At 41.7% G+C, this 25028-nt stretch overlaps 1 protein-coding gene across 3 annotated transcripts; it reads left to right on the top strand.

The window, feature by feature from the left end:
* Positions 1 to 501: 501 nt before the first annotated feature.
* On the top strand, positions 502 to 24924 carry LOC147638808 (putative inactive purple acid phosphatase 16). Of its 3 annotated transcripts, XR_015263768.1 has the most exons (7): positions 502 to 835; positions 937 to 1125; positions 1224 to 1509; positions 1621 to 1795; positions 1882 to 2270; positions 2451 to 2518; positions 24568 to 24924. XR_015263768.1 is itself a non-coding variant. In XM_086784640.1 (5 exons), exons 1-5 carry the CDS (start codon positions 601 to 603, stop codon positions 2125 to 2127), a joined length of 1131 nt encoding a protein of 376 aa, XP_086640766.1. In that variant the 5' UTR covers positions 502 to 600; the 3' UTR covers positions 2128 to 2612. The 3 variants fall into 3 exon arrangements, 1 of the variants encoding a protein (XP_086640766.1); XR_015263767.1 differs by lacking the exon at positions 24568 to 24924 and having other exon boundaries at positions 2451 to 2605; XM_086784640.1 differs by lacking the exon at positions 24568 to 24924 and having other exon boundaries at positions 1882 to 2612.
* Positions 24925 to 25028: the final 104 nt, after the last annotated feature.

The raw sequence follows: 25028 nt of genomic DNA, 5'->3' as shown, positions 1-25028 counted from the left end.
GGTTGAGAAAGAGGGTGCTTCTACCACGTGCCATGCTGGCTCTTGCATGCTAGTGGTTTTGTCCACCATAGTTGGGAGGGGTGGCATTGACACCCTTCGTGTGATAGCAGGTTTCAGAATTCGAGGCGTATTGGCAGTGCCTCCATCCGGGCGACGGCCTGTTGGCATTATCAAAGGGGGAGCGCCTAGCGGCCTCCCCCACGACGAACGGTGCGAGCTAACGAGACTGGGTGCTTCTAGTTTGGTAGATGCCATTGAGGCAGGAAGGAGAGGGACGACGAACCCTACTCAGCGTAGTCCATACGGGAAAGCTCTACTCTCTCTTCCCATCCGCTCCGAGTTATAATTAGATTAAAGTTTGATTCAATCCACGATTAATGTAAGCCTCGGTAGAATGAGGAAAGTGGAGAATTACTTTTCCTTGCCAATTGAAAAATCAAATAGTATTATATGCTTCAAAATTCCTCTTTTCTTCTTTTTCTTCCCGTGCGTTTTGGATTTTTTCATCATCTCCACCTAGCCAACAACAAAGGCGAGAGTTATCGGGACAATTTTTATGTGCGTCCGTCCTCGCCCTCTACAGAGCTGAGAGGGATTGCAATGGCTCCTCCGCCCTCCGCTTTTCTCTGCTGCTTATTCCTTTTGTGCGGCTGGGCCTTTCGCGCGTCGCTGCCCGGGTGCGCGGCAGCCAATCTGCAGTTCCGCGACAACAGGTTCAAGATTGCCTTGTTTGCAGATCTGCACTTTGGGGAAGGTGCCGCCGAGGAGTGGGGTCCCCTCCAGGACCTTAACTCGGAACGCGTCATGTCCTATGTTCTCGATGCCGAGAGACCAGGTAAGTACAAGGGGGATCTGTGTGTGTGTGCGCGCACACGCGTGAGAGAGAGAGATTTTGGCTGAACCCACATCTACCCCCCTTCCCTTTTGCTCTCTCAGATCTCGTCATCTTTCTCGGAGACATCTTAACGGCAAACAATATGGCTTGCCCAAATGCCACTAAGTACTGGAACCAAGCCATCTGCGCAACCTCACAGAGGAATATCCCATGGGTCTCCGTCTTTGGTAACCACGACGACATGCCCTTCGAATGGCCTATGGACTGGTTCGGCAACGCTGGCATTCCTGGTACATGGGGCTAACGATCACACACGATTAACGCTAATTATACTTGGGTGCTTAAGGCCAACAACGAGCTTACGAGCACATTATTATGGGTTTCACAGGGGAGAACGACATCCAGGACTACTTCAGGGGCACAACGCGAGCTGAGCTGATGGCCCATGACATGAGGCATGTGGGATCAATGTCCACGGCGAGCTCCAAGGCTCTGTGGCCAAGCGTTTCGAATTACGCTCTCCAGATTTTCCCGCACAACTCAAGTAGCCCTGCTGCAGCCTCTTTGATCTTGTACTTCTTGGACTCAGGCGGAGGGTCTTATCCAGAGCTCATCTCGGCTCGGCAGGCAGCCTGGTTTCAAGCAATCGCCACTGAGCTTAACCCAGACCAGAGGTCACAATTATGAAACAGTCGTTAAGCTCAACAGAACCCTGGATTTAATTAATTGTAACCAGCTTAATGCTCTTCTTTAGCAAGGATGTTAACTGCGTAATTGTTTTGCAGAATCCCAGAACTGGCGTTTTGGCACATTCCCACCCGAGCCTATGCCAACGTTGCTCCTACTCCGGGCTCGCCAATCCAAACCCCCTGCGTAGGCGCCATCAATCTCGAGGCAGTCGACCCCCAAGTCTCCGAGCTTGGCTTCATGGAGCTTGTCTCCACGAGAAGTTCCATGAAGGTGGGTAGCTCTATTTTCTTTATGGTTTGTGCTTTAATCGAGCATAGGTTATGATGATGAACTCACCACGGTCCACGGCAAAGCAGGCATCGTTTGTGGGGCACAACCACGGGCTCGATTGGTGCTGCCCCCTGGAGCAGGGCATGATGTACCTATGCTTTGCTAGGCACACGGGGTATGGAGGCTATGGCTCGTGGACCAGGGGTGCCCGGATTCTAGAGGTGGTGGAGGAGCCCTTCCGTGTCAGCACCTACATCCGTCTCGAAAATGGCTCCATCACAAGCTGGCTCGACCTCTCACGCTCACCCTCACCCTCTTCCGCCACCAGTTAAAAACACACGCACGCACGCGCACGCGCGCACACACACACACACTCTCTCCCCCTTTGGCTTGGGTTTGATGCCGCCTCGCGAGTCCTGTAAGTTGTGTACAATAGCAGTGTACCCTTCAGCGATCTTAAACAACCACAAGCTTGGTTGGTTCTTTATCCTTACTCTAACTAAGTAACCTTGAGGTCATGGAGCCTTGTTGATAAAACATAACAGGCATGCTCCATTCATGGAGAGTTATGTTTTAAAGTCGCGTTTTTTTTTGGGGGGGACTTCTGAAGGTGTTTGTTTGTACATCGGGGACTCCCCTAATTGAGCTTTGACAGTATGAAGGAGGAGCTCCCATCTCCAGAGAATTTGACGACCTCCTCAACTCAATACATCCTAGAACGGTGTAAGTTTTACAAAGCTCTTGCTAGGGCATTTACAGGTGTGTAGGTTTGCATTTATAGGTGTGTAGGTTTGCATTTATAGCTCATTTTTAACCTTTTCCTTGTATTTCTCTTGCTTTTTATTGGTCTAAAGTGAATTATTATTAATAAAGTATTCTCTTTAAAAATAATTATGTGAAACCCCAGGATTTCACCTAGGCTTTAAGTTTTCACAAGGCTATGTGCAAAGAAGTTAATCAAATCATCTAAATGAGCATTCTATTGGTACTAAGGCATGAAAATGATTTAGATTAAAGGATTAGATTAATTTTTTAGTTGGGAATATTTTGTGTACATGCTCTTAGATACCAAAAAATTGTTTGACTGTAGAAATTACCTTAAGTTAATTTGAAAAATTGACCTTAAGATATAATGTAGACTAAGATGTAAAACATTAAATTTTGATATTTGCGTACTAAAAATTTATGAGGTTGAGACTTAGGTAGGGTAAGATAAATTTCCTTGATTTTATATATTATTTAGGGTTGAATTGAGATGTCCACTAAATTATTCACATAAATGTGTACATTGACACAAATGTGCACATAAATGTGTACATTGAGAATGCACACAAATTTGCACATAGATTGTACATTGATCCCTCATAGGAGAATTAACTTAAGAAGTTAATAAAGATTTTAGAATAAGGTTTATTTTAGGGATAGCCTTAGGGCTAGAGAGAGAAAGGGATTAGGAATTTAGAGAGAGAAAAATGTATTAAGATTCTAGAGAGAGAAAATAGCTTAAGGTGTAAGAAATGCTCTAGATTAATTAGAAGTTATTTATATGGGGATGTTTATAAATCTTTTTGATCATTGATGCAAATTATTCTAGAGAGAAGAATTCTACAAGGAGAATTTTAGAGAAAGAAGAAGTGATCCTAGTGAGAAAGAGAAATGATCTTTTAAGTAGGTACGGTTAAGTTAAAATTTTAGAACTAGCTTTAAAAAATCAAGTTGATCTTGATAAAGAGATAAACTGTTATGTTTTCTGTTAAGGTGTTAAATTGTTAAATGCATTCGCTTGTATGTACGCATTTACAAAGAGAGCATGAAATTTGATTAATTCTCATGAATAATGACTACTTATGCTCATGAGCTAATGACTCTCTTCTATAGCATTTTACAATGATGGTGTAATGCATTTTATCTTGGGACTGGGTATACGTAGACCTTGCACCTTTTATTGGATACTAGTGTAATCTTTTTTGACGTCAACATGCCAGGCTCCTTGATTTGTGTGTGAAAGAAGCATTGAGAGGATGAGAGAATGCTTGCGAGAAAGCAAAGAGGGATTGAAAGAGAGACTTTATGCCTACTCCACATTGACGCTATCTTCGAGCACGTGCATAACTATTTACTAACGCCATATTCTTGAAGAAACTGCTGTTTTGAAGTAGGCCAGGGCTTAAACTTTTGTAGAACAAAAAAGAAGTCGGCCTCCCCATCCTCTTCCCTAATATAAACCTTGGCCTCTCTGCCAACAATAATAAGCCTCCTGGTCATATGGCCAAGCCATCGAAACATCAATCTTGGCACTATGCTAACAAAGCAACATCATCATCATCGGCACAATGCTTTTGATGAGATGATGCTCTCATACAGTCGCTATCAGCATTTTGACAAGCCACGACTAACTTAATGTGTCGACGTCCACATCTTCCCAAAAAATTGGTAATAAGTGAATGTAACCACTTCACCCTTTTTTTACTACTTATTTTAGCTTCCCACTGAGTGGGCAGAGCACTCGCTATAGAGGGTAGAGGTGGTTATTTACAGGTAGTCTCCCAGAAAGTCCACGGGAGTGTCCAAAACATTATCGAACATGCACTCACCACATAACGATCATGCACTTACCCAAAGCCTAAGGACTTAATCCATTGCGCACAAGGAACCCTTCTGCGCACATCATGGCAGTGGATGATGCCATATTCTTTTGCCACTGACACTTAGGCACATATGCTCGGATAGTCCTCCTACCTTGGGATCAATCCGATACCCATCCATGCAGTCATGCCTTTTACCGATCACATCTATGGTCGCCACCGCACCTTATCAAGGCACTTCGACATCCGAGCCCATTCTTGCTCCTTGCCAACATCTTCGATGTCCGCCTTCAATCCATTTGTCCTGCTTGGTCTCGTCTTCTTCATTCAGTCTCGTTCTTACTCATTCCAATCCTCTTTCCATCATGAATCACAATTGTGACAATCCTCACACTCATCGATGATTCAATCAACCATGCTCGGCATCTCCATCTAAGGTATGTACTAATCAAGCGAGGTAGAGATGCCCAAAAGGCCAAAGCAACACTGCATGCCCAAGGCTGGCATTTCAAAATCTCACCCCCAAGTTGTAGAAGCTCTATAATGCTTCTCTAATTTCTATCGACATCGCCACGATTCAAGCAAGCGGATGAAACAACCATGAACACTTTAAAAAGGGACTCAAGAAGCACCTAAGACCCTTTGTCTATCTCCGGCAAGCCACCCATAGTTTATGGCTTACCCATGTTCCTGCCAATTAGGGTGCCCTTAATTCTTCCATTCTTATGGATAATCCAATCTGATTCCCACCCATTTTATTGGTGTTAAGGAAACCCTACCCTAACGTGGCATGGGAAGTTGCCTATCCGTAGAGCTCAAGCTAGGCTCAAGAGCTCCACCGTAGCCGCGCTCATCACCGCCGTCCTCCCACACTTTGTCACACCGAGGGGCGGTTGCTCTAATCCAATGGGTGATGTAAACTCTCTCGTGAAGATCGTGTGGAATCTCTATCAGAAGAGGATCATATTGGTTAGCCTAATCACTCAAGAAAGAGAGAGAGAGAGAGAGAGAGGAAGCAAGAGGGAACAAGTGATTAGCACTAATCACTCCCAAATCCTAACCCTAATCACACCACACATACTAGATTAGAGTTACAAGAGAGAGGGAAAGAGAGAACACTCCACTTCTATTGCACAAATGGGAGAATGAGTTACAAACAAGATAAATCGGCTTTTATAGTTCCAAGCCTTTTCCCACTAGGCTGCTACCCAAAAGTAAGTGACATGGGGCACCCAAAACATAGTTACAGGGCTTTTCTCTATGGTTTGGCCATCTAACCAAGATCCTCTTGTCTATCCATTGAAGCTCAATACTTGGGAGCATCTTTAGGGATTTTTCCTCATCAAATGACGGAATTTACAATATATAGTGCCGACGCCCATAAGTGTGTGTGGACATAGTTGTCATAGGAATGTGTTAACCAATATGTGGTTGACATACTCCCCTTCCTAAAGTCGATCGCCTCCTTGTAATTGGTGATGGATGTCGAGGCACGCGGGGAAGTGTCACACTTGGATGGTTCTCCTGTCTCGCTCCAGAAATGAGAGAGGGTGGGGGAGTTAGTAAGATGGAAAGAAGTTAGTGGAGTACTGGCGATTATCTAGCTGGTCATGTGGGCTCTTATTAGTTTTCATTGTTGGATGTGTCTAGTAGTACTCTTTATTTTGTTTTTTTTAAAAATCTCCTTTATGGCGGGACATCCTCATTAGAGGCTCAGAGTACTGGAATGAGTAGACTAGCATGGAATACTTAATGACCAGTATCCCATTGGTAGGTGGTATGAGTAAAGAGGAGTTAGTAAAACAATGGGGTTAGTAAGCAAATGGCGAGGGGGGAATTCTGGAGGGACAAGGAGGCTGCTTGCACTCTGAGATGATGTATGTCAATGGCGATGTTCATGAAGCTCTAGCATCTTTGTTAAGACACCGTGATGGGTATCTTGGCTCCCGTGGATGTTGGGCTGTGGTGTTCTCTCTTTTTCTTTTAGTGTGTTGCCTTCTTCTATCATTGGAGCTCTGGGATCCTGTGTTGATAGGAGTGGTAGTCAAGGTTGAGGATCCATACATGTGGAGCCGAAGAAGTTAAGGGTAGTATTGATTAGGCATGGAGCACCATTATTCGAGTGAAGCAAGGGTGATTAAACAGATCTAGGCAATGGGTCATACCATGGACCAGGTTGCACCCACCATCATCCAGAGATGTACCTGGATGGCTCGATGATGAAGCTTTATGCAATGTGTGTGCATAGGACAGAGCCCAGTGAGATTTGCAGGTGTTGTGCATGAGTGAGGGAAAAAGGTTCACCCGTGGTACTAATCACCTAGAGACTCTTTTTTTTTTAACATGTGTTTATTGGTCAGCATCCCTAAAGAGAGTTTTATACTGAGTGGCTCATGTGTCTAGAGTTATGAGCTTACCTTTGAGTTTATCTTTGAGTGGTTGGATAAACTCTACCATGTGTAGCACTGCCTCTTGGTTTGGTGACAAAGTCGAGGGGCGAGGTGGAGCTTCATGGAGGAGGCTCCGTGGGCTGAAAGGGTTGGGAAAATTGAGCTTTGGAGTGCCCATGGGTTGGGTGTGGGCAAGTCTGGAGGATTTTGTTGAGGAGGAGGAGACTTGCTTGCCCATTGGTTCGCAAACCATCTTTGTCGATTGGATAGGTACTGGCGTGGTGGGTGTGGTTTGGGCAAACTGCTGAGGAGTATGCCTTGGGAGCCAAATGATGGAATTGCCATCATGGAAGCCTTGGGCTTCTAAGAGACATTTGGGAACCCAATGCTGTCGAGTGATGTAGGTCCGTGGTGGTTGGGGAGACTTCCAGCCTTTTCGTCAATAAGGCTTTGAGCTATAAGGTGTTTGTCGACGCGGGGAGCAGAGGCTTTTGATTGTGGCTTGGGGAGCTAGAGGTGTGTTTTGCCTTCATGGAAGCCTTGTGCTTTGAGCACATTGGTAGGCACCCAACGTTGTTGGCTTCGTTGTGCTTGGGATTGCCAAATCCATGGTTGTGGGACCGTTTGTGTCGTGGCTTCTTAGGGAGTTGTTGTGGGGTGGATGAGCACAAGTAGCATGCTCGGGTAGCCAGAGGCGAGTGTTGCCTTCATAGTAGCCTTGCACTCATAAAATAGGTGGTCGAGGACTAGTCAATGTTGAAGCTTTGTCTTAGGATTGGTGTTTGTTGGCTTTCTGAGTTTGGGTTTTAGAGATGGCCGTCTGGGGATCCATAGTTCTGTGGAGCCATCGTAGAATCCCTGAGAGGCAGGAAGATTCTTGGGCACCCACCATTGCTTGTCATGATAAAGATATGAGGTCCGGGTGCTTGCAGTGTGGGTGGTTGAAGTAGTAGAGTTGAGGGGCAATGTCGCTGACGCGACGAGGCTTGATTGTCATTGGTGGTGGATGGTGTTGACAGTGGCTGATTGATCAGCTTTGGTGAGGCATGGGGTGGGGGAATAGGGGAGAGTGCCGGTGATGAGGAGGGGGTGTGAGGGGGAAGGGCAGTCGAGGGTGAGGGTGTGTGGATGATTTCCCCTTGGGGACATAAGAGGACAATGGCCTTTTTGCCGTTGATTTCCATGGTGGCCGTTTCTTTACGCCAATTGCTTTGGCAGTGACATCAATCCACTCTTTTCCAATAATAATTTGGCCTTGGAGTGCCCTTGCATCAATGACATGAAATCTGCACTCCAAATGGTTATTTTTGATAGATATTTTAGGAATGAAATACCCAACACTCATTAGACGCATTTCACGTGAGATTTGAATGTAAGTTTTCCAAGAGCTTTCCACGCCTCCAAGAATATGAGCTTGGTGCGGATATATATGGGCTTGCCACCGTTGTAAGTCCATATCCGTGGTGGGTTGAGTTTTGGTGGTAGTTAGGGGCAGTGGGAAGACGTACCAGTTGTTGGGGAGGTGTGAGAATACCCTTTGTGGAAGCACTTGGTGGGGCCATAGGATCAGAGTCGATGCACTCCCTATCCTAAAGGATCATTTTTACCTTGCCCTGTGGAAGCTTGAGGGTAGTTGTGTTGTTAGCTTAGTTAATTGTAGCGTTCTGGACCCAGCTTCCGCTAAGAACGACTGCTTCTTTTGTTTCACCAATGGGTTAGCTACAGTATGTATAGTTTGTGTAAAATACCTAAGGCTTTGTATGTGTTGTCCCACTAGGAAATTAAACTTTGGCATGGGGCAATTTTAAGAGATAGTTTGCCCAAAGAGACCCATGTTTCCCATGGCAAAAGATTATCGCTAGCTGTGGGAGACAACAAGGCATGTTTTCTTTGCATGTTTCAACCAAAGGGGAAGACCTGAAGGGTGGTTGTTTTAGGTTGTGGAGCAACACTTCACTGAGGGTGTAAGGTAATGGCTTTGTAGGGTTCATGAGAAGAGTTTTGCCATTTGCGAGCACGAATTGTGTGCCGAGTTTGCGAACCAGGGCTGGGGGGTGGTATCAATTGTAGCAAGAAGTTTTAGCTAGTATGGCCAACTTCATCACTATTGACAGAAGCAACTGTGCATGGCACCCTCGTGTCATCAAGGGCTTGATGACAAGCATCGCAAACCAAGAGATCATTGCTCTTGTGGCGGTGGTTATATAGTCTTCATCAAAGGGAGCGTTGGCCATGGGATGTGAGTGCCAGGTATATAAATTGACCTTAAGTGTTTGAGACCCTTTGTGAAGGTAGACATGATGCATGTCCCAGTCGTGGATTAGTCGGGTTTGTCTCATGAAGGGTCAACACAAGATGGCATCATAGGCAGCATTACGAAAGCCCATGACCACAAATGTGAGGTGGAATGTCATTTCACAGACTTTGACCTTGAGGCCATGCACTAGGCCTAGGGGTTTTGCAAAATTCCCATCTGCAAGCTTGATCCCACCAATGTGGTGGTTGGCCCCAATGTTCCTTGTATGTTTCTGTGAGGATGCTTATGCCAACACCTTCATCTAGGATGCCTTTGACCACATGTCCACCATTATAGGAAATGGGCAATGCTACGTTTGTGTCTCATCACCTTCAAAGTATTGTCCCAATGCATTGATACACGAATTGTTGGTGCACCTTTGGGTTGTGGGTGGTGGTGATGGAGTAAGTCTGGATGATGGGGCTCATATTCATCCGAGGAATCTGAGGTAGCGCCCTCGTCTATAGAAATCTAGAGTTTATGTTACATCCAATCCCGAAGGTCATTCCATAAATTTGAACTACGTTTTAACAAGGTTCCAATGGGCATTTGGATTTGGGAGGAAAGGAAGGCAGAGAGGATGGCCAGGTTGCATTGATGAGAGTAGGAGCTTCTTGAGGGGCGAGGTCATGATCATAGGGTGGACTAGCAATAGTATATGAAAGTTCAATTTGGTCCTTATTTGTTGACAGGTGTGGAGGTTGCATTATTAGGAGAAATATGGACTCTCCATTTTGCCCCTTAAGGGGTTTCTCTCACTTCTCTCTCTCTAGAAAAAGATTCTAAAATAATGTTATAATATTAGCTCTTGTAGAATCAAGGAGATCTCTTTATATTTTTTTAAAAAGAGATTCACCTATTATTTTATCGTAGTACTGTCCATCTTCAATGTTATGACCACCTATCCTCAAAACCCTAAACCATATTAATGAGTTTAGATATTCTCAATCATGGGGTTTCTTCTCTTTTGGAAATTGAAGGGTAGGTTGATTACTGGGTGCCCTTTAGTTGGAACCACATATTCATCTTCCCCTTCAATCATCTTTCTGTTTATCAATTTCTACCAAAGAATCAAGAACAAGAGAGCAATGGAGGTATGCTTATTACTGTTATCTGTTATGTTGATTTGTTATGGTTTAATTTTGTCTGAGTTATTATGTTTTCTTTTCTATTAATGTTAATCTTGTTATTCTAAATGTAATTTAGTCATGTGTGAAATAGAAGATAATAGTTGAGTTTAATGATGTTATTTCTGTGCTATTTGGATTGTTTTGTTATGATTTAATATTATCTGAGTTATTTTTTTTTCTTTTCTATTTTGACCATCTTATTGTTCGAAATGTGATTTAGTCATGTGTAAAATAGTAGATAATAGTTGAGTTTAAGGATGCTATTTTTGTGTTATTTAGATTGTTTATTAGTGATTTTCTGAGTGAAAGAAGTTTGTGAAATATAATTGTTGATTAATAGTTATGATTTAGTTTTAGGATATATTGAAGTTTATATGTTATGTTATGTTCAATAATATGTTATGTCCCCATTCGGTGTGGCGAAGGCTATTTTGTGGCTATTTCTGTTCAATCTTTGCAAAAGATTCAAGAACAAGAGAGCAATGGAGGTATGATCATTACTGTTATCTATTATGTTGTTTTGTTATGGTTTAATTTTGTCTGAATTATTATGGTTTAATTTTGTTTGAATTATTATGTTTTCTTTTCTATTAATGTTAATCTTGTTATTCTAAATATGATTTACTCGTGTGAAATAGAAGATAATAGTTGAGTTTAATGATGTTATTTCTGTGTTATTTGGATTGTTTTGTTATGATTTGATATTGTCTAAGTTATTTTGTTTTCTTTTCTATTTTGACCATCTTATTGTTCTAAATGTGATTTAGTCATGTGTGTAATAGCAGATAATAGTTGAGTTTAAGGATGCTATTTCTGTGCTATTTAGATTGTTTATTAGTGATTCTCTCAGTGAAAGAAGTTTGTGAAACTTAATTGTTGATTAATAGTTATGATTTGGTTTTAGGATATATTGAAGTCTATATGTTATGTTCAATAATATTATTTCTCATTTATGATGTTATTCATTAGGAATTTTTTTGGACCCAAAGAGGGCCTCTTAGATTAACTTTTGATTAGGAATGGACTAATAGGAAGAGGACTGGGTGCACATTTTTGACTTCTTTGACCCTAGGGGACCTAGGCTTTGGTTTGCTAATGGGACCTAATTACTACTCTTGTCCCCCTACCTCCTAGGCCCACTTAGAGGTCCCCCCACCTAGAACCGCGCAGATTAAAAACCCTAAAAATTAAAAAAATTTATTTTTTCCCAAAAGTGTGTTTTCCCTCTCAAACTTCCCCCCAACATACTCTAGGTTTGGAAAGCTCATTTTGAACCTCTTTCTTCCTCTTCTAAGCTCTCCATTGCTGCAGAAACTCCATACCTCTCAAGCTCTTCCTCCTTGTCAAGCTCCCTCTCCTTCTTTCTTCCTTTTCTAAGCTCTCCATTGCTGAAGAAACTCCATCCCTCTCAAGCTCTCCCTCCTTCTCAAGCTCCCTCCCTCTCAATCTCCCTCTCTCTCTCTCTCTCTCTCTCTCTCTCTCTCTCTCAAGCTCCCTCCCTCTACATTGTTGTGGAGAAACTCTATCTCCTCTTTAGTTTACTCTAGGTTCGGGAAGCCTATTCTCAAACTCTAACTCTCTTTTAAGCTTTCCATTGCTGCACTGAAAACCCTGAACTTTCTCTCCTCTCCACTCCTCTGTTGTAAAACAAGCTTTTCTTTTCCCTTCTTCTCTTTTCTTACCACCATGGCCTCTTCCAGTAATGTGAGAAGACCTAGGGAGAAGGTGGAAGAGCTTGTGCTATATAACACAAGGAGATGAGAATGGAGTTTGGGCTCCAACAAGATTCAGGGTTGGGGCTTGGGTCTACATGCAGCCAAGCTCTAAGGGACCACATCAAGTGCATTAACAACTGGGGAATATGCTACATCATTGGAAGGGGCGGCTACAAGGCTTCAAGCATACTAGGAAGGACTCGTTGCCATAGTGCAACATGTGTATACCCTTGGAGACCTGTACATTCAAGGCCAACGACCAAGGTTTCCTTCAAATTGTGAGTGTAACATAAACACAGGTTTAAAAACATGCTAATATTGGATTTTTTGTTTCAAATTTTCTTATGATCCTCCATTTTCTTATGTCTCTCTGCAGATATTTTCCCCTCTAATTATGTTGAGGAACAACCACTCCAAAGCTTCACTGGAGTTTTCTATGCTATGCATGCATCCATTGGAGAGGCAATGTTTATATCTCAAAGTCCAAAAGTGATCTTGTATAGAACAATATCTTTTTCTTTTCTCACTCATATTTTGTAGATAAAAAACCAGGTTTATTTGGCAAGTAAGAAGAGATCCCCAACCCGCCTCTTAACAATCCCGAATGGCCCAAACCAGATGCTTGGACCATCTTATGCTTAAAGTTTAAGATGGTAAGTGATATCAAGACATCACTCAAGTTTTCAAAGGCATCTAGGTCAGTAGGGCTAAATTGGTTTTGTCCTTTACATGATTTTGTGCACATGTTCAATTCCATGCCAATGCACATGTTCAATTCCATGCCAATGCACCAAATGTATATTTGTAAGGAGGTATGGTCTGACCTCATTCAAGGATTACTAGGAGAGGGTTGGGAGGTTAATGAGGAGGTATGGTCTGACCTCATTCAAGGATTACTAGGAGAGGGTTGGGAGGTTAATGAGAAGTTACATCAAGGTGATGTGTATAAGTGTAATGTAGTAGATTCTACAATGTCTTTTAGGTTCTTGAAGGCACGCTCTATTTTGTACATGCGTCTACACTACCAAAGATGGATGTAAAAGCATGGGACATGGATCCCACTTCAAGCCTTAGAAGAAGAAATTATGGCTATTGAGGTAGCTGTGATGATGCAAAATGGATGGATTGAGTGAGTGGCAGAGCAAGTAAGCATTGGAGCCTAGCACACCTGTGTCAACACTTTAGCATCATGGGCTTTGATGACAATGTGGAAGAGTCAAGTTTCAAGTTGATAAGAAGAAAGTTATATCTAATTCCACTACATGTCTAGAATTAACCCTTACACTTTCTGGTTATTGTGCCACTTTCTATATTTTTACAGATTGGGAAGCGTAGTAAGGAGGGGGGACAACCATGGGAATTTTGTATAGGAAAATATTTTGATTTTTCTTTTGATTGCAGAGGGTGGTTGAAATTGACGCATTTGCTGGGAGAGGCGGCGACGGCAAACAGAGACCAGGCCAAGGTCCATGGACATGATGCTGCGTTGGCGCACTATCTTGGTCGGCTTCCTGTGGGATGGCATCGCCATTATCCACATGGACTACACTCCTCAATTTGCCTTCACTCTCTTCTTTTTTTGAAAGCCCTCTCTAAGATGCTTTGTGTAGCCTTTATATGGCACAGAGCACCAAATGTATAGTTCTGATTAAAAAATCCCTTGCCTTCCATGTTTTTAGTTCTGGATTTAGGGGTAAGCTTCTTTCTCGTATAGGTATAACTAAAAGCATAGGCATAGAGGATCCTCAAGAAATAGCCCAATCACTCCTTGAGCACACTCTGTCCAATAACAAGAGAAGGAAGCTTAATATTGTAAGAAAGCTTTTGTAAAGATAATGTATCACTTCTTATTATGAATACAATACAGTTTTTGCAAACTTATTTTCATCAAGTATATCATTGTTTTTCTAGTTTATACCATCAATGTTTTTGTGAATGCATCAGAAATGACGCTGGGAGCCTGGGGGAGCACTGCACACCAGAACAGGTATTTTTATCTTGTACACATTACTGTTTTTCATAAATGTACTCAACATCATTATAAATGCATCAGAAATGATTCTGAGTGGCTGGGGGAGTAGTGCCAAAATAGTGCAAATTTTGAGCCTGCACCGCTACTGTAGAGCCTAAATTCGCACTATTCTCTGGCATAGCTTCCCTAGCCCTCCAGGAGCAATTTTAATGCATTGGATGACAAATAACGTATTTTTACACATGACTAAAGGTATTTTTATCTTGTAAACTACTGTTTTTTATAATTAATATACTCAGAAATGATCCTGAGTGGCTAGGGGAGCAGTGCCAGAACAATGCAAATTTTGAGCCTACACTGCCGCTGCAGAGCCTAAACTCGCACTGTTCTGGCATAGCTTCCCAGTCCTCCAGGAGAAATTCTGATGCATTGGATGACGAACAATGTAATTTTACACATGATTAAAGCTGTTTTTATCTTATAAACTATTGTTTCTCATAATTAGTGTACGCAACTTCGTTATAAATGTATCAGAAATGATCCTGAGTGGCTAGGGGACCAGTGCCAGAACAGTGCGAATTTTGAGCTTGCATTGCCACTGTAGAGCCTAAATTTGCACTGTTCTGGCATAGCTTCCCCAGTCCTCCAGGAGCAGTTTTGATGCATTGGATGATAAACACTGTATTTTTACACATGATTAAAGGTGTTTTTATCTTGTAAACTACTGTTTCTCACAATTAGTGTGCTCAACTTCATTATAAATGCATCAGAAATGATCTTGAGTGGCTAGGGGAGAAGTGCCAGAACACAGTGCGAATTTTGAGCCTACATCACCATTGCAGAGGTCAAATTCGCACTATTCTGGCACAGCTTCCTCAGTTCTCCAGGATCATTTCTGATGCCTTGGGTGATAAACTGGCATATGATAGACACTCCATGTTAAACAAACATGATGACACGGAGACATTGTAAGAGAAACTTAAAATTTTAATTATTAGAAGGTTACAAATGAAAGCCAGATAGGCTTGTTACAAAGGGGGGGTTTGAAACAAAAGAGTTGCTTCAAAAAGAAGGTTAACATCTAAGATCTCTAGATCGTGTCTCGCTCGCCTCGAATGCGCCGAGCTAGTTACATGTCCTTGGTAGATATGGTAATCCTCTTTGCATGTATTGCATGGAGGTTGGTGTCTTCAAAAAGCCCAACAAGGTAAGCCTCGGAGGCTTCTTGCAATGCTTCAAGGGCAATCCCCTGCACACAGAACTCTGTTCTATATCGTTGGAGAATCTCCTTCACTGTGCGAGTGAAAGGGGCTCTTCTTATCAGCAACTCAGTGTTCCTCTGATAAAACTTGATTTCTTGATTTATTGTGATGCTTGCAATTGAGATTGGAGAATATGGGTTTGCCAAGCTCCACTTGTAGTCAATCTTCTGCAGTATCCTAACAAGCCAAGCTCTCCTTCACCAACAAATTGCATAAAAGATGATAAATCACGGAAAGGAGGGTTTGCTCTTAATGGAGGGTCAATTGGATAGAGATGCCCATCAACCCAAAGATCATACTCTTCAGGAATACGAATGTGTAAATCAACCTTCCGTTTTCTAGCTTCACAAGGGACTACACACACAGCTTGCAAAGGCTCCATAGCTAAGCAGAGGAAGAAACAAAAGTAGGGAGATCCTCAGAGGGAGGGAGAGAGAGAGAGAGAGAGAGAGAGAGAGAGAGAGAGAGAGAGAGAGAGAGAGAGAGAGAGAGTGAGAGAGACTGTTAAAACTTTGCTGTTGGAAGTTTAACACAAATCCATTTTTTTAAGTAGAAAACGATACTTTTGATTTACAAATATACTAACATGGAGTTTTTCATCAATAAATTACATTTATGAGAAAAATTAAAAAATAATAATTTTTGGGGTCCCCACAATTTCAGGATCTCATGGATGTAGTGGTTTCTTGACAGTTAGTTATGTTTATGGGATTGTGGGGACCTAACAGTTAGTTATGGATGTACTGGCTCATGACAGGCTTCTGACGTGATCCTTGAATTACAAGCTTTTTGGAGGGAAAATTTTATTTTCATCATACATATTGGTTGGGTGGTGTTTTTTCCACCTCAAAATGTAAAAAAATAAAAAATAAAAAATTTTCACTTTTTGGGACCCACCTAAATATACGAGAATGTTTTGCTGATGTGGAAGGGAGATATGGTGGGAGTTAATGAGAAAGGAGATTTCAAACTGACAAGAAAGATTCAATTTGTAGAGAGTGAAGATAAAAAATTCATACATATTGGTTGGGTGTGGTGTTTTTTTCACCTCAAAATGTAAAATAATAAAAAAATAAAAAATTTTACTTTTTGGGGCCCACCTAAATACAAGAATGTTTTGCTGATGTGGAAGGGAGATATGGTGGGAGTTGATGAGAAAGGAGATTTCAAATTGACAAGAAAGATTCAATTTGTAGAGAGTGAAGAAAAAAATTCAAAAAGTAAGAGAAAGTATGAGAAAAGTCAAAAAGTAAGAGAGAGAGTATGAGAATATTTCCTTTAAAAAGTGAAACTAGGAGGGTATGGCTGATGTGGCAAGGCAAAAAATAGGGGTCATCATAGCCTTTGTCTCCCTTAAGCCCAGCTTTTTAAGCTCTAATCCCTTAAAATCAAGAATCCTTAGGAGGCCCTTTTTGGGTCCAAAAAATCAGGAATCCTTAGGAGGCCCTTTTTGGGTCCAAAAAATTCCTAATGTGTTGTGTTATTTGGGTGAAATAAGTGTGTTATTTTGATTACAACTTATGATTTAGTTTTAAATATTATTGAAGTTATATCTGGTTAAAGTTATGTTCAATAATGTTATTTTTGATGTGTTATTTTGATTACAACTTATGTTTTAGTTTTAAATTATATTGAAGTTATATCTGGTTAAAGTTGTGTTCAATAATGTTATTTTTGGTTATATTTTTGAGTTGTACAAATGTATAAAAGCTACTTTTTTGTTAATAGTTGTATTTTATTTAGAGCTAATTTTTGGTTAATATCTGTGTTTTGTCCAATTGCTAATTTTAGAATGCAGGCCGAAACAAGAAGAGAGACATTCACTTCCAATTGGAGGCCGAGTACGCATCGCTAGAAAAGAGGACGGCAACAAGTAGAAAGCAACCAGAGATATTGCAACAAGAAAGAAATGCAGAGAAAAAACATGTCGATCTTTGGGTTGAGGGGTGTATTTATCCACCTAATCCAATTACCCAAACACCTCCACAATTTAGTGAGCTTACATCTTTCATTAAGTATGTGTGTGAAGGTAATGCAGGGTTATTGGGATACACTAGGAGGCTACAAATGCTTCCTCATAGTATTTACACATCTGTTCAGCGAACCATGATGGGCATGGATGTAAGGATTAAGGATTAAGGAGCTCACATCTGTTCAGCGAACCATGATGGGCATGGATGTAAGGATTAAGGATTATTGGGATACACTAGGAGGCTACAAATGCTTCCTCATAGTATTTACACATCTGTTCAGCGAACCATGATGGGCATGGATGTAAGGATTAAGGAGCTCACAAAATTACTAAGTGAAAAGGAGAGAGAGAATCAGAGTCTGCAAGATGCGATGCATGTTGTCGAGGTAGACAATGTAGAACTACATTACAAAATGCAAGGTTTGGAGAAGGACAACAAAAAGATGGCAGCAATGCTTTCAAAGACTGTTGTTGCTAGACCCTCAACGAAAACCAAACAAGCACGTGAGCGTGTGAGGTGCATCAAACCACTTCATGAGTTGACCAGAGAGAGTGGGCAATATAATCGGCGAGTCTATGCACAATGTGCAAACATGAAGAATATGTTTTCTAATCCAAGTGAAGAGGTTGATGATGCAATTGCAAAGGTCTTAAGCAAAGATATAGTGAAGCATGCAATGGAAAACCCCAAATTCAAGACCATTGGTGATGATGTTGCAAGAGAACGCTTGAAGGAGGTAAGCAATACCTTCACAACAGATGCTCAAGGCATATGTGACAAGGTAGGGATTAGGTCCGAATCCTATGCTATGATTTATAAGTAATTGGATGCAGGGTTTAAGGCTGTTCTTAACAAGAGATAGGTGGTGCCCATCCCTAAACCGTTCCATGTAAAGCAGGCATGAAAAGATCTTAATGCAAAAATCTTAGGCAAAATTGGTGAGCCAATGCATTTGGAACATACACAGATGCTTAAGTCTGGATCAAAGGAAGTGTCCTTCAAATTGTATGTAGACAATAACTTTGTATTGAATGTATGCAAGCTATAAGCAGCAATGGTAAAGTTCTACAACATGTCTATCGAAGAGTGCAGAGGTAAGCTTCTATTTATTTTGAAGCTTGATGAGAGTGAAGTCGTTAAGGGTGTTGGAATTAGGGTTGCAGGAAAGCACACAAAGCTTGGAGAAGAAGAAGCAAGAATGCACACAACACACAATGTATTCGATTGTGTCAATGTACAAAAGATGAGTTAGCCCTAGAATGATGGGCGTATATACAAGCCAGGGGAAAAAACCTCCTAAAGAGGGAAAAAGTGCCCCGGCGGTCCTAAGTGTGTTCACACACATCACTGCCTATATATATGGCAACAAATCTCCCTTGGGAGTGATGGTGTGAACGAGAGCTAGCACTCATGTATAGGGAAGTGCCATGCCCTAAGTAGATCAATCCACAAAGGGGAGCAAGCCCAAAGCTTTGCAGAAAGCTTCGAACTTCTCACGTGGAAGCGCCTTTGTGAAAAGATCGGTGAGGTTGTCCTGTGTTGGCACATAGGCCAAGCTGATCTCTCCTGCTGAGAGTCTCTCCCTGACATAGTGATAATGCACCTCAATGTGCTTTGTGCGAGCATGAAAAACTGGGTTTCTCGCAACTGCCAATGCGCTCTGACTATCAGTGTAAATAGAGGTGGCAGACTCCTGTCCAACACCCAAGTCAGCCATAAGCCGTCTGAGCCACACACACTCAACCGTAGCTATGAAAGCTGCCCTGTACTTAGCTTCACAACTAGAAGTGGCCACAGTAGGTTGCTTCTTGCTCAACCAAGATATGCATGAGCTACCGAGCATGAAACAAAAACCACTTGTTGTGGACACTCTTGTGTCATAGCAACCAGCCCAATCTGAGTCCGAAAAAGCATGTAAATCTGGCGGCAACGATCCCCCCTTGGGATAAAACAACCCAAGATGTATGGTGCCACTCAAGTAGTGAAAGATACGTTTAACTGCCTTCCAATGCTGAGACCCTGGGCTATGCATAAACCTGCTCACTTGTGAGACTACAAACTGAATGTTCGGCCTCGTAATGCATACATAAATGAGGCAACCAACAGCTGCTTGATAGAGTGTGACATCAAAGTGATCTCCAGCATCATGAAGACTCAACTTCAAACCTGTCTCCATTGGAGTAGCAACAATAGGCTTGCAGTCTTCAAGGCCAAATCTCTGCAACAATGTCTCAATATACTTTGTCTGACACAAAGCAATACCTCCATCGCACTACTTAAATTGTATCCCCAAATAATGATGCAAATGCCCCAAATCTAACATCTCAAAAGAGGCATTCAAATCAGCCTTCAAATCAGCAATATGACTCTCATTTGGTCCTGTGAGTAGCATGTCAACATAGAGAGCAACGATTAGATGTACATCATCCACGTGTTTAACATACAAAGTGCTTTCTATTGGACTATTCTGAAAACCATGTGCAGTCAAATATGCATGTATCTTTTCATACCAAGCTCGTTGAGCTTGCTTTAAACCATATAAAGCCTTTTTCAACCTGCACACTTTGTTTTCTTGCCCTCTTTGAACAAAACCACGAGGTTGCGATACACCTTCTCATGCCAATCTCCATTCAAGAACGCAGTCACTTATGTCCAACTGATGTACATTCCAACCGTTATGAGCTGCCAATGCACAAATGCTGTGAATGGTAGTCATACAACAAGTGGGAGCAAAGGTCTCATCAAAATCAATGCCCTTTTCTTGAGCATAGCCCTTTGCAATAAGTCTAGCCTTATAGCGATCAACATTGCCATATCTGGCTTTCGTTTCAACTTAAAAACCCACTTACATCCAATGACCTTTTTACCAATAGGCAAATCACAACCATCATATTCACTTTGCATTGCAGACAACCAATTTTGTGATTTTTGTGCCTCATCAAATGAAAGAGGTTCTTCCTCTTCACACATACTAGACACGGCCAAAGCATAACAATCTGATGTATAAGAGGCATGCTGAAAACCTGAACAAGTACGACTAGACATAGCTGCATCAATTTTACTATCACGCAAGGTTTGCACCAGCCATTTAGGCATACCTCTAGCATGCTCATTTTTAGCCCTATCCTCATAAATTACATCCTGTAAATCTGCATCAGAAATAGGCTGATCTATGATGTCGTTTGAAATCTGCATAGGCTGAATATTTGCCTCATTAGGACTTACATTTGAATTCCCACAATAACGCATCAAATACATCCCGTGAGCTCACACCTGTCTCTTCACAAAGGCTGCACAGCATCTTCCACAAAAACAACATCTCGACTAATCAAGATACGCTTTGACTGTGGATGATACAATCTGTAACCCTTGCTCTCAGCACTGTAACTAACAAAAATGCATTTGACAGCCTTATCATCCAATTTTCTACGTTGTTGCATAGGCACTAAAGCATAGGCCAAGCAACCAAAGACACGCAAGTGACCAATAGAAGGCTTCCTGCCATGCCAGGCTTCGTATGGAGTAACAGACTGCAAGGCCTTAGTGGGACACCTGTTGAGTACATATGCAACACACATGACAGCCTCAAGCCAAAACGCATGTGGCAAAGCTTGGCTCTTGACTATACATCGTGCCATCTCCATAAGTGACATGTTTTTCCTCTCAGCAACACCATTTTGCTGAGGGGTATATGGCACTGTACATTGGTGTTTTATCCCACGACTAGCCAGAAATGCATCAAACTCTTTAGACATGTACTCCCTCCCTCGATCAGAACGGAGGGTGCCCACAGTACAATTGGATACATTTTCAACCATAAGTAAAAACTGTTTGAAGCACAAAAACACTTCGGACTTTGCCTTCAGTGGATATACCCATGCATGCCTTAAGTAATCATCAATGAAAGTCACGAAGTACAAGTGTTTACCAAATGACGGAGTTTACATAGGCCCACATACATCACTATGTACAAGTTGCAATTTGCGAGTGGCCCGCACAGAACCATCCTTTGGAAACGCAGAACACTGCATTTTGCCCAAAATACAGCCTTCACAAACATGTTTCAATGGTGCCTCAAGAGGGGGCAATGAAGCAACCATATCAAATTTCTGCAAACGCAGCAAACTAGCAAAGTTCAGATGACCAAAACGAGCATGCCATAGTTTTGCATCTCAAACTGCCTTTTCATTAGAAACTGCATTTGCTGAATCTTCCACACACTTGTCATAAGAATTGAGCCTATACAGCCCACAAAACAAGGTGCCAGATACAATAATCGTATCACCAGAAGTCAAATCATGAAGAGTACATCTGTTATCCACAAATTTGACTACAAGTCCAAGTCTAGCAAGTGGCGCAGAGACAGAGAATAGATTCTTCTTTATCCCTGGCACATACAAAGCATTTGAAAGTGTAAAAGCACTGCCATTTGCAGCAGTAAGCATAATTTTACCAATGCCCTTCACTGGGTAAGAAGCATTATTGGCACATGTGATAGTATTCCCATTAGGGACAGCCTCAAGACAAGTGAACATATCACGATGCGAGGTAATGTGCTTTGTAGCACCACTGTCAAAATACCATACGTGAGAGTCAACAGAAACTGCCAAACATGCATCATGTGTATAAATGGATCATACTGGCAATACACGCTAAACGCCCATTCTGTATCCTGCACAACATTTGCAGAATCTGCATTTGTAGAAGCATCCGCTATTGTGGCTGCATTTGACTCTTTCTTCTTTGCCTCTTTAGCCTTTAGCTTAGGGCAATTCTTAATGACATGATCAGTTGCCTTACAATAGTTGCACCTCATTTTTTTCTTGCCTTTATCAAGAGCCTTCTCAGACATATTGTTGCTACCTGTGGAAGGAGAAGAAGTTGCAGACCTACTAATAGGAGAAGAAACAGTGGAAGGAGCTCCCTTACCCACTTCTTCTCTGCTGCTGGACAGCAACAAATGCTTGATCAATTGCACGCTGCCTAGCCCTGTTTTGCCTAGACTGCGCTTCTTGCAAGAGCTTATTGACTAAAGTATCATACTTGACAACATCAAGTCTGTCCTCAGTAAAACAAGTCTCCACATGGAAGCAAAAGTCTGATATGACTCAGGTAAAGCATTAAGAACAGTCTGCACAAGAGAATGATTAGGAATAATCTCACCTGTAGAAATCAACTATTCCTTGAGATCTTTAATCTCAGCAAGAAAAACATTCATGTCATCATCTTCGTGCATAATCTTCGATTCTAGCTCTTTACGCAAGCAAGAGATTTTTACCTCGTTACGACCTGCATACGAACCAACTAGAATATTCCAAGCCTATTTTGCTGTTTTAGCTAAACGAATATGTGGGGTGATGTTACGTTTGACAAAAAGTGCAATCAAGGCATGAGCCTGCGCATCTTTATCATCCCAACAAGCTTGTTCATTAGCAGTGGGTAAAACAGCAGCAATAGTAGAGCTGCTAGAACCTGCAACATCCTCAACAGATCCTACATCCATAGAACCTGGACATACATCCATACCCTGCACAATGTTCCACACTCCTTTTGCAACCAAAACATGTTGCATCATGTATGCCCAAAGTGGGTAGTTGCTGTCTCCATCCAGTTTGTCATCAACAGACAACTACCCACTTTGGGCATACATGCTGCATCATGTATGCCCAAAGTGGGTAGTTGCTGTCTCCATCCAGTTTGTCATCAGGCAGACAACATGCAAAATACATCATTGCTGTTATCAGCCATGGCCCCACTGACTGAAACTGATGCAAAAGCTACCTGTAATGAAGAAAAGACTGAACAAAAAACAACTTGTGCTATGTAGCACGGTCCACAATAGAATACGTATGCCTGTTTTATAGAAAACTGCACTGTTGAAATTTTTGGACAAAATGATGAAAACACTTGTGCAGAACTTGAAATGCAAAAATGGAGCCCGAAACGACCTCAGATGCAATTTCTGAGAACGCCAAGCCTTATGGGATTATCTGCAAAGTATAGGGACCTACAACTGCTCGTGAAGCTCACCTCAATCGGAGAACGTGAGTCGGAGGGTGCTGGCGGCATAGCCCTAGGAGCCGATGCCTGCTCTGATACCAATTGTTGGAATTAGGGTTGTAGGAAAGCACACAAAGCTTGGAGAAGAAGAAGCAAGAATGCACACAACACAATGTATTAGATTGTGTCAATGTACAAAAGATGAGTTAGCCCTAGAATGATGGGCATATATACAAGCCGGGGGAAAAACCTCCTAAAGAGAGAAAAAGTGCCTCGGCGGTCCTAAGCGTGTTCACACACATCACTGCCTATATATATGGTAACAAAGGGCCAAAAGCTTGAACATGTTAGCTTGACACTAATGATAGGTCATTAAATCTCAGCATTAATTCAAAACATCCAAAATATTTCAGTGTGCAATCAGAGAATGAAATATGGTGGCTTGCTGCATTTGAGGTGCCAAAAGGAGGACCATAAAGTACTTAATATTTTTTTAACTTAACAAAGATACCAGATATTGTACGATGGCAAAACAATGAAGTTTTGCATGTCGATGGATTTGGTGAATACAAGGTAGAATGCATCTTGCTGGTGATTTGAAAACATTGAAATGTATGTTTGGTGTTTTAAATTCAGCAGCTGAGTTCCCTTGCTTATATTGCATGAAATCCAGGAAGAAAGGAAACGATGGGAAGAAACAATGGATTGCAAGGATAGGACAACGTGGTGCTCCAACACATGACCAGTGTGTTCAAAGGAATGGAATGTTGGTGTCATTAGATCCTAAGTGGGATCCTATTTTAGAAATACCCTTAATTAACAAGGGTCCACTTTTGCACCTTGCATTGCATAGTAAGGATAATAGAGAAGTTGGTGTTTGAGTACGTGTGTTTTGCTTACAAGATGCAACTTGCTTCAGATATGCTGATGCAACATGCAAGAAGGTAGAACAAGTCTTGTCTGATGTTGTATTGTACCTAGGGCCAAGTAGAAATAAAAAAGGACGAGAAAAAGTCAGGAAAGAGTGAAAATTAACCATGCAAACTGTGTTTTGGGAGAGCAAAGGCTAGGAAATTCTTATCTCCACCACGAGATGAAGATGGTAAGTTGGTTGTAAAACAACCAGAGAAGTACGAAGCATGGAAAAAACTACACATGGCTGTCCTTGATCGGAGCAATGGAGGACAGACGCAGATAGCAAAGGTAAATGTGTGGATTGCACCACTTGATAAATTGGCACCACTTTTACAAAAGATGACATTCAATTTTGATGATGCTAATGTATTTAAAGAGGCAGTTGTAAACTTTCATAACTCATCAATGACAGAAGCATGGACTTCAATTGCATTACACACTGTATGGTCAGTGTGGTCTCCATTTCATTTTTACAATTAAATTGTGAATGTAATATTTTGAGTTTAATTGTGGATCCTGTGTTTTTGAATGCAGCACATACTTGAGGCTCATGGTCCATACTTTGCTGAACAAGGAAGTTTGGCGATATGGTCCGCACAAGGCATGGAACGATCTAATTGGCAAGCTCGCCAATCTAATTGGCAAGCTTGATGAATTCAAAAAAGCAATGGCACATGAAGGTGGAATCAATGATTCCAATCCTATGAAGCAGTTACTCCAATGGTGGTATAGGAGAATAGAGATAAGATATGAGGACAAATTAATAAAGTCCAAATCCATTGATACAGAAGTTGTTCGCAAAAGCAATATATGAAGTGAGGAAAGCAAGATATGAAAATAGCATGACCAAAGAACATCATGCAGAATGGTTGACAACCCAAGAGAGAGTCACTAGCAAATGGAAATATCGATAGAATTGTAATTATGAAATACCATTTTATGTTTATGAGAGTATTGGAGCAATCCAATGTTTTGAAGAAATAGGTGTTTGCTAA

This window comes from Cibotium barometz, chromosome 4 (genome assembly GCF_041138505.1).
Source record: "Cibotium barometz isolate CiBa-2024 chromosome 4, ASM4113850v1, whole genome shotgun sequence".
NCBI lineage: Eukaryota > Viridiplantae > Streptophyta > Polypodiopsida > Cyatheales > Cibotiaceae > Cibotium > Cibotium barometz.
The sequence above is the reverse complement of the archived record's forward strand: the minus strand, read 5'-3'. Positions and strand labels throughout refer to the sequence as shown.

Coding starts and splice junctions, on each gene's coding strand:
- LOC147638808 (XM_086784640.1), top strand. CDS start 601: ATGGCTCCTCCGCCCTCCGCTTTTCTCTGCTGCTTATTCCTTTTGTGC. Junction 836..936: donor TCTCGATGCCGAGAGACCAG/GTAAGTACAAGG, acceptor TTGCTCTCTCAG/ATCTCGTCATCTTTCTCGGA. Junction 1,510..1,620: donor GAGCTTAACCCAGACCAGAG/GTCACAATTATG, acceptor ATTGTTTTGCAG/AATCCCAGAACTGGCGTTTT.